General features: G+C 40.4%; 1 protein-coding gene across 1 annotated transcript in view; it reads left to right on the top strand.

The window, feature by feature from the left end:
- The first annotated feature begins 661 nt into the window (after positions 1 to 661).
- ESRRB (estrogen related receptor beta) overlaps positions 662 to 10,455 on the top strand; it is a 134,017-nt gene continuing 124,223 nt past the window's right edge. Inside the window, exon 1 of the mRNA XM_035901987.1 lies at positions 662 to 714. Coding sequence (XP_035757880.1) covers positions 713 to 714 — 2 coding nt within the window. The 5' untranslated portion in view covers positions 662 to 712. The remainder of the gene's footprint in view (positions 715 to 10,455) is intronic.

Raw genomic sequence — 10,455 nt, 5'->3', positions numbered from 1 at the left:
TTTTGTTTTCAGGAACAGCCTCATCAAATAGTGTTTGTGGGCAGATACCCTAAGTAGACTGCTGAGCTGTTAAATTGCTAACCTACCCACTAGCCCTAGTTTATTCAGCAGCAGAAATACAGGCACGCCTGGATCAGCCCCCAGAACTCAACTCTGAACCCCTCTCTCATTCTGCCAGAATCCCCAACTTGTTTTTAAAATGACATTTATTTTTGTTAAATTGCAAAAGAGTTGGATGCAGTCTGCCAGTTGTGCTTTCCCTCTCCTTCTTTGTGCATTCAATTTTGTTCACTAGCTTTACATGCCTCAAGTTGCTGTAATGCTGCTGGGAAAGTAATTGCCTTGCACTTTCTCTTTCTGATGCCCACGGGTGACTGTGGGGGACTCCTCCCTGGGCACAGTGCAGAGTTAAAAGCCCAGCTTTTGCTGCTTTGCTTAAGACCTGGTTATTTCTTTCCTTTTTTTTTACCCCCTCCTTTTTTTTTTTTTTTTTTTTTTTTGTCAGCTGCCTGTTATATCAATCACAGAGCTGGGATCTATTTATAGGTTGGGACTCGGAGTACTGTGTCCTAGTCACAAAGAGAGGCAGAGACGCAGAGGGGACTGTCGGCTGGTGCAGGCGGAACCAAAAGATATTTAATCAGCAATTAGAAACACCTGAGGGCAAGGGAAATTCTACTCCAGCCTCGAGCTTCATCTCTCAGCCCGCAGCATGTAAGTAGCAAACTTCTACATTTTATTGCATTTATGGGGTTGGTTTTTGTTTTGTTTTGTTTTCATCCAAATGTTGCTCTGCACCAATCCTTTTATCTTGGCTAAAATTATGGCAGCATCTCAATATGGTTAAAGGGAATAATTGTTTTTTCTATTTTCACATTGTCACAGGAAGGTCAGTGTGACCCACAAGGAGAGGAGTTGGTTCAGAACTTTGTAGAAATCAGGCAGTTTCACTATCTGAGAGTGGCTTTTTCCTCTGGAAATAATCAAATAAAAGTTTGACTGGAACAGTTTTGTTTTGGGAATAGAAACGGTCAGGTTTGCTGGCATTCCAAAAAGGTCAATGTATAACGTAACTCTGCTTAAGGGCTTACCAAGGACAGGTGCTATTTATCCCGTGCTGGTAAAGGCAAACCTGGAAACTTCAGCAGTCCTGTCTTAAAAGAACCAAGCGACACCCTTTTCTCTACTAAAAAACCCAACATTCACCCCCCCACCCCAGCTTCATATCAAACCTTTCCTTAGCAGGGAGATGAAATGAAATTTTGCTTTTACTGAATGCATTTATCATTGAGCAGTTGATGTTTCTTTAATTTTAAAAGTCCCAAAGCAACTGAAGTCTCTTCAATGACAAAAGAGGGGTGCAAGTCTTTGCAAAGTCAGCTCAGTGGCAATCAAAGAAGGAACTTACTCTCTCACCAACGAGCTGCTTGCTTTAAAGCAGCCAAAATGCAAAATACTTGAACAACGATATATTTTTGGAGTATTTTTGTTAACAGGAATATGAAGAGAGGGAAAACAATAATTAGTTAGAAATCTTACTTTATTAGTAGCTTTTAGCATAACGTTTTGTCAGAACACAGAGGGGTTTTTTTTATATTTTTGCCTCTGAGATTTGGGTTATATCTTTTACAAAATTTAGTTTCTGTATTTATTTTTAAGTAAAGACAAATTTCCTTGATTTCTTTTATTTATAATATCTACCCCACAAAATGGTAATGTTACAATTTTTAATTTTGGTATGTTAAGTTTTTTAGTATAAGTTTCTCATGAAATATATGTTCTAAAAACTTTTTCCCTTACAATTTACCATTTTTGAAAGTAACAACAAATAAAATATAGCTAAACTTAAAATAATTTTGAGGAAGAAGTGTCTAATAAAAATAGAATAATAAAAGCAGAGCTGTCTTACAGTTAAAATATCAAGTCCTAAGAAATACGTGATATCTGAATTGCTTGGACTGAGTGTAAAAAGGCGACAGGCTGTAAAAAGGTTTTTCCTTTAGTTCTTTATTTTGTATTTCTTTGATGTATATTTTATAACACTCAAAGTTTTAAAGGTAAGTTCTAGGAACAAAAAATACTGACCGCAAATTAATTCTTTCTAAATTTTTAACCATTGATGTAAATACTCCATCTTTCAGCTAGAATTCTAAATATTAGGACAATATGGATAAACACAGTAAATTTACATACACAAATAATGTCCAAAATGATCATTACAATACTCCGCTTGCTATGAAGCTCCCCTCCCCCCAAATAAAACAGAACTGTCAGCCTGACCATTCTCATCATAGGAAGCTTCGTTTTGATTATTAAGGCTTTTTTATTTACTTAAGAATGAATGTATTTAAATTATTTAAGTCCCTTTTCTGTTTGTTTTGGCATTATATTTCATTTATTGCCTCCCTGTGACAATGCAACGTTATTGCGTAATAAAGGGAGAGCAGATTTTTCTGAAAGGCATTAAAGAAATAAAATTGCTGACTCTGTAACTAACAAAGAATGTATCATATAGCTGGTCTGAGGCCACCCTAAAAATTGAAAACCAAGAGACATCTTATCGCTTGAAAAATAAAAATTGAATCTTTTTCTTCCCTACACAAACAGAAATATCAGCACGACTATGCTCGAGAATTACTGAAAAAACTCATTTATTGTACATTTTTGCAGAAATCCGAGCATTCCCAAAGAAGTCCTCCAAGTATAAACCTAGAAAAGATTTAGTGTTAAGAATTTGTTTGGACTATTCAATAGTTGTGTCCACATAATTGCCGGACTTTATCCTTCTTTTTCAATTGTATGTGGGTCTTCTCCCCTGTTAAACCAGCCATATCTTTTTATTACTGCATTTGGAAAAAATAACCAAGCACCTACTGTCCTGTAGCATACCAATCAATGGTTTATGGGACCGCTTTTATTTGGAGGGAGGGAGTTATCTGTGGTTAAAGGGAAAACTTTGATGCATTATATGGAGAGAAGTCTTTGTTATTTAGTTTCTGCTTCACTATGTTTCGTGTTTTGTGGACTAAGCACCTATCAACCTCCAAATTGACTTATTCTACACAGTGCAGTTTGTCACAGGGCTGTTGCATGATTTTTTTTTTATTTGTTAAAAAAACCAAACAACAAACATCTTTTGTTTCACCCTAGTTTATTTGTTTCTTTGACTGCAAAGTAATGATTGACATGCAGATTCTCTTCTTCACACCCCTCCTCTCATTGCCGAGTATGACATCTCTTGGGAGTTATAAATAAAACCTGTGCCAAATCTGCTGCACAGGTGTCTGGAGTACAGCATGCTCAGGTGTCTCACTGTAAATCCCTGAGAATATGGAGTAAACGCCAGCAGGGAAAAAAATACTCTTCTTGAAACAATTCTGTGTTTTTAGGGGCCTTCTGAATAAAACCCCCAAAGCCAAGAGCCAGTTATTAAAGATTGTGTAGCTATCTCTCGCTCTTGCTCTCTCTCTCCTCTTTTATCACTTCACCTGTACATCTGTCCATCTATTTCTCATCTCTCTATTTTTACATTTCATTATGCTATGCTTGCTCTCCCGCTCTCTTCTTTTCCTTTCCTGAAGACACATTTCTATCTGGCACAGAAAATAAACTCAGATTGCGGGTAGTTATGTTAATCTAATTCAATCCTCTGTGGGTTAGGAGTGAAATTCTAATAGTGGAGCTGTTGAGGGCTTTTTTGTTAATGGCTTGGGGATTACATTGAGTTAAAGGCTCATTTCCTAATCAAACAGAGAGGGAGAGAGTGACTCCGAATATTTATGAGTCTCCCAGCGCGAGTTAAACATTGAACTCCAAAAGCAGGATTTCAGTGCTGCAGAAAGAGTTAAAACCCCTCAGGGCTGCTGTGGAGAGGGGAAAAAAAAAGGAAACCAGTTAAGCCATCAGCATTTTCAACTGCTGTATAACTTCAGTTTGGTGAGAGAAAATAATCATCTCACAGAGCTAAAATGGAAACTGTAGCGAGATATTTAAAACAAAGTCAAGTGATGCTTCAAAAAGGCTCTTCTTTAGTGAAGCAGGATACATGCAGTGCATGCAGCAGCCTAATAGAAACTCCAAATAAATACTCTTCTAAATGAGAAGGATTGGAGGGTGGGCTGCCTTTTTATTATTAGTGCCTGGAAGACCCAATTTAATTTTTTAATGCATTTTATTTTTGGTTCTACTTAACTCTTGGATAACCTTTTCTTAAAAAAGAGAAAGAAGTGTGGATGGGTCAATATCTAAATTGTTCTACTTCTGCTCTGTAGACTGGTATCTTTTGAGGCATTTTCTCTGCCCTTCAGTTTGGTTGGAGTCTTGCTTCAAGTAGCCTAGTTGGAGAACTGGATTTGCTGTCACAGGAATGATTGACCAAATTAATGCCTGATTGCTTTTGTGATGAGTTCATCACACATGCTTGGGTAGACCCTGCTGTTGCTGAAAAAGAGCAGGCCTGCCTGCCTGCAGCAAGCAGAGGACCTCTGTGTTGCTAAGGCCTGGTGTGTTGTGAACTAGCCAGCAGCAGGCTTTTTTGCCCCAAGCTTGGACTTAGAAAATCTGTCTGCAGCAGGTGAAGTGTGCAAAATCAAGACTGTGCCATGATCCTGCCTCTCTTCTGTAAAGAGGTCCTGAAAAGGAATGGGGATAGAAACCTGCTGTCTTCTGACACATGGCCAAGTCATATTTCAGTGTTCCTCAGTTTCCCTGCCTGTAAAATTATACATGGCTGCCAACAAAAGTACTCCAGGATCTACAGAGTACAATCTTATATAAATCCCAAATGGCTGGTTTGCCCATGGCACAGGTGCATAGCTTGAAAACAAGAGGGTTTTGTGCTGGCAACAAGAGTTGCCCCACTTTGCTGCTTTTGGTTTTTTTTAAAATACATTTGGTACAAGCCATCAGAAAGGTTTTCTGATTTTGGTAAGACAAGCAGGTAGAAGGCTAACTTACTTCTAGTATAACATTCAATGGTGTTCTACACACTAGGTCTGAATTTGGTCTTTGTGACTCTTGTTGAGGTGAAGCTCCAGGCTTATTACTCAAAACTTTGGCAAAATAGTAAGCTACTGTTTGGTTCTGGAGCCATGTGTATCTATGGTCATCCTGTATATAGTGAACTTGGTATTTTTGCTGACATGTCTATCTGGGTCCAGCACCTTGAGGTAAGAATTGGCACCTTGCTGTAGTTTAAAAATTATTTAAAACTGCGACCTGACGTGAATGCCTGAGGCCCCTTTCTCTTTGTGCTCTGTGCCTGGACCTGCTGAGGACAGTGCTATCAGCTAGAGTGTACTTTATTAAATGCATTTGAAATATATAATAATTGTGTTCTTTTCCTCTAATAAGTGGCACCCACAACAGATAGGATCTACCTGTGGCTGAGCTGAACACTGTATAATGTTTTTTCCTGCCTTCCTCTCCTTACCCATCCCAGTTTCCTTTCTGTTTGCCTCAGCCTTTTCCTCTCCTGCCCTATTCTGCTGTGGCCATGGCCTAGCAGTTTATACTTATATTTCCCCTGCTGACCTTTCAGGCAAAATGCTCTTTCTTCTCCTCTTTTTGTCCTTTCTGGTGCTATGCTGAATCCTATGAATGACCTGCTGCTGTTTACCCTGAAGGTAGCTGCATTTCAGCCCAGCTTTGCCTAGCATATATAGTTTATGAAGAACTGGGGGACTAAAAACTGATTTTCAACTTTTCCACAGCTACATAGAAAGCTACTGTGTTCTTGTTGTCCTCCATGCACGCCACAAGTACTTAAAAAATTATTTTATAGTAGTATAGGAATTTCAGGGAAGGAAATACTGTGACTCTTTAAACTTTTAAAGCACACAGTTTTGTTGACAAGATGACTTGAAAATAACGACAGTTTTAAAATCTCAGGACTCTTGAAAGTCTCTAGAAAAAGGGGTTGTGTCTTTAGGGGAAATTACCTTTCCTAACGGGATAAAACTTGCAACTGAATCTTGTTATTAGGATACTGAAAAGCATATGCCCAACATGTATGAGAGGGAAGCTTAAGTGGCTATTTTTATTCATTAAGGAGTCACTGCCCTTTCCTTTCCCTCAGCCATGAGAGATGTGAATGATCCTGCTCACAAGAGTTTCACGCTGCTCTCAGAACAGATTCTCTTTCTCTTTGTAATTATGTTTGCTGGATCAGCAGCAAATGTACTCCAGAAGTTCTTGTTTCCCCAGCCTCCCATGATCACCTCTTTGTAGTAGGCCTGAGAAAACGACCAGTAGCCATATACTAAAGCACAGGCATTTCATCAACATTGCTCTAAAGCTCACAGGACCTAGAGGGTGACTTTCTGGGTGAGAAGAGAGGGTACATCTGCCACTAGGCCTGCCAGACAGCTTGCTTTCTGTTTGCTTTGTTCTCCATCCTCAGGCCTTTCTTTTCCCACAGGTCTCCCAGGCTTTTTAAAATTGCAGTTGCTCTCATTGGTAGCTTGCCTTTAAATAAAAAGTTCTTCCCTGTTGCATCAGGTCCCCATGGCCTAGTACAGGGGATTTTAACCTTACTCTTTGGTGATGTGAAAGCATGTAGACTGGTGAAGAGCTTATGCAAATATGATTTTCTTGGTCATACTTTTTGGATCCACAGTCTCTAGCACTGAGAGTATGGGAGCACTCGATTATAATCGTTGGCTAATGCTGTCTTTGTGTGGGAGGACAGCAAGGATTTGTGAGTGAAATATAGGCTAGGAAGAGATTCCTTGCATCAGCATCCTTTCTAATGCCTCACCCTGAAGTCATTCTTGGAACCTATCCCAAGCCCCACTGCTTTTTAGGTGGAAACTTCTGTGTACAGCTGAAATATATTCATGGCCAATCTTTATACCAAACTGTTTGTTTTACTGTTGTTCTTTAATTCTAGCTCTGACACAGGCTCCCTGTCCAGTCTAAGGTGAGTCCCTTCACTGATGTGATGTGTTTTGCCCATCTTAAATGGGGTTCCTGCTTGTCTGTTCTCCATCATCTATGGAGAATTGCATGATCACAGCAAAATGCTTTGTGTTACCGCAGGCTCTGAGTACAGTTCTGTGTTTTGCCTCCAGTAGCCCCTATTCCCTTTTTTACATAGCAGATAATCACACAATTCTTCAATTCTTCCTGAGCTTCCTCCCTATCCCTCTTACTCTATTTCTGCTATATAGGATTAAACTTCAGTTTTGTGTGTCTCTAAATAGGCTCTACTCTTGTGACTCTCTGTAATGACTGTCCATGCCATCTACTGCCTATGCAGCCCCCTTCTGTGAGTGTCTGCTGGCACAAAAAAGTATCTTTATACTCCCTGCACAGAGAAGTAAAGTTATGGTTTCTTTGGGACCTTTGATCTTGTATGAAGAAATCGGATGTAAGGATGCCTCCAGGTGCTCAAAGGGCAGTATATAGATGTATTATTGCTGTGCTGAGGTAATGGGCCATACCTCTCTGCAATACCATGTTCTCCTGGCTACATTACTTCCAGCTCTGTAGTCTCTTCTGGCACATGGGCTTGTGGAATATATGTTTAAGGAGGACAGAATTAATGGAGCTGCTACAGCGTTTGTGAAGGGTTAAATGATGGGGAATGAGAGCCACAGCTTCTCCTGGGGAATAAGGACTAGCCAGAAGAATTGATTGTCTTGGCTTATTGATCCTTCAGGAAACAGCACTGAAGTGATAATGCTGTTCCTGCCACTTTGAGGCACTTTGTACCAGCAACATCCTCTGTTTACCTAGGATAGTGCAAAGGAAGAGCTGCTCTGTTGCTAAGCCGTTCCAGAAAAAGCCTGTGCTAGACATGTGTTGAGTTTACCGCTTGTCTGTCTGCTCCCAGAGAGAGGTGCATGTGCAGAGAGGTAGATCAGCAACTGTTATTATTTTATAGTGCTTCGTGGAGATTGGCTGCAAATAGTAGTTTGTGAGTTACTGTACTGAGTCTTTGCTGGCAGATTCCTGGTCTATAGCATCCTGTGAAGTCTCAGGCTCTTGTGTCACAGGGTAATCATCCCTCCTGTCCTTCTCCCTCCCTTCCACTTTCTGGCCAATTGGCAGTCACTCCCCAGTTGGTCTTGCTTGTAAGTTAAAACAGGGTGGTTGAGCACTCTTTGTCCTGTGAGCCCAATGCTAACTTCTAGCCACCTGTGTGGGTTGATGGGGTGTGGATGATGAAACATCTCACCTGTTCTGCACTGAAGCTCCAAACCTGCTCTGAGGAGTCAGGGTGGCAGAAGGGAGAAATACCCACCTGCTACGGGAGCTGCTGGAGGAGCAGTGCTTTTGTCTGTTCAGCTACACCACCCCTATATATGCATGAAACATGTCCAAAGAGCACAGCATGCAGAGTGTCAGCCCTAAAGATCTGTTGGGTGCTTCTGCAACCATGGGCTTGTGAAGGATGGGGGGAGTTCCTGCCTGTTTCTGGGTTCTGAGTTGTCCTTGTAGCACAGTGAGCTGAGGAACCCTCACACTGTTCCCCCTGAGGCACCAGTTGCAATCAGCTGATAAACTGGGCTTGGCTCACACCCTTAGCTAGACCATTGCCGATAACTACAAGTGTTGGATTCCCACCTGTAGAAAGAAAAGGGCAGCTTGCTCATCATGCTCCCTAAATCCTTTTCTCTCTGCTTTGTACTTGTATGTGCTTTGCACACCTTCTTTTTCTGGATGTGTTGTGTTTTGAGGAATCTCAGGCAGGTACCTGCAGCTTCCCATAGCCGGGTCAGAAGGCCGTGAAATCTTGGGACTGTTTGGAGGTGATTGCAAAATCTTGCACAAAGCCAGGAGGCCAAAAAGCTATTGTCAAATGCTTCTTTATTAAGTCAGACAAGCTTATATATAGAGATATGCAAAGAACTTTCAGGGCCATTTAATTACCCCATATAACATTTCTATACTTCATCCTCTTTGGTGTTGCCAACAACTTTATTGCTGTACTTGATGTTTGACTTTACACCTCCACCATGTGAAAGCAAATTATGAGAAAAATTGCATTTTTTTTTTTTAAGAAGAAAAGCGTCTAGATGATAAGGTTTCAGGGAACAACTAAAAAGCAATGCCAACTATCTTTTTTTCTTTTTTCTTTCAAAAAAGGGGGTGGTAAGAATAACCACCAGTGTATCATAGAATATCATTATGGGGTTTTGGGACTTGATCAGTAGTTGAACATTTGAGGCTCCCAATACTGGATTTAATATAGTATGCAACATTGCATATTATGTAATGTAAAATTATTATCTACTACTTAGTAAATTTTATGCTGTGACTGTTCCACTTCTTTTTATTTTAACTGGCTCTCAGACTATGGCTGTGAGTTGAACTGGCAGCTTTGGCTGTTGCTTCCATTTTGCCCTTGTTGTTTGTATCATGACACATTCCCTACTGCTGGGGCTGTTGCATTCAGCCATGAGACAACTTCTGTCTGAAAGAGCTTCCAATCTGATTCAAGACAGGAGATTACCAGAGGGTAGAGAGTCAGTTGTGAAGTCTGTGGCTGGAAGAAAGATGAGGGTAACCAAGATGTGAATTTGTGGTACTGCATTGCTGCAAGTGTGGCTTGTTTGGCGTACAAGTGGCTTTACTTGTCGTGCACTCAACTAAAAGATAACAAAAAAAAAAGAGCATAAGCCTTTATTTTCCAGTGTAAAATCTGCCTAATTGTTTGCTTTGCAAAATTAGCACCTCCACTTTCTTAGCTAAGAGAAGCTCTGCTACGTGTTCTTGGTATCTTTATACATGCATGTGTGTTTTCCCCCTTTTTTCAATGCTGTAGTCATTCTTTTCTCTTTAAAAAAGTGCTTTAAATAAACCAAAGGAAGTATTTTTTCACATAACAAAAAATTAAACTGTGGGATTTGTTGGCCTCTGCATCATTCAGTGGTAAAGGTATGGATGGATTCAAAAAGATATCAAGGAATTTATGGAATGTGTGGACTCATCAGTGGCAAGTACACTTTATGGTCTAGAGGGAACCACCACAGGCTGCCAAGACACTGATTGTGAGGTCTGCAAAGGTGCAACAAGGTGAAGAGCAGGGAAAACATTCTCTTTTCTCACAGTCTTCCCCTGAGCACATGTTAGTGGTTGATATCAGAGAGAGAATATGGGACAACGTGACTTCTGAACTTGACCTGGCATAGCTGTCCTCACAGCTTTTTCTGCAAACTGGAACTGGTGTTGTCACTCTTTGGAGATAGCTGAATTGCTTGTTTACATGATGCTCTGTTACAGACATGCAGCATCTATATTTTGGAGTACCTGATCTTGCTTACCGTGAATGTTTTTCTACAGTTATAGGCAGTGTTTCTAAAGCTGTGAAAGTCCCTAGGATAGATAAGCTGTGCCACTGTGAAGACAAGAATGCAGCCAGGGAGCAAGGCTGAGCTAAGCAGAAATGATGCTTCCTGAATTTATCCTTTCTGATTGGTACTGTGTTCCTTCCCACTGACTGGGTAGCTC

Source organism: Egretta garzetta, unplaced genomic scaffold, assembly GCF_000687185.1.
Source record: "Egretta garzetta isolate BGI_Z169 unplaced genomic scaffold, ASM68718v1 scaffold79, whole genome shotgun sequence".
Lineage (NCBI taxonomy): Eukaryota > Metazoa > Chordata > Aves > Pelecaniformes > Ardeidae > Egretta > Egretta garzetta.
Note: the sequence above shows the minus strand (reverse complement) of the source record. Positions and strands in the feature narration are given on the sequence as shown.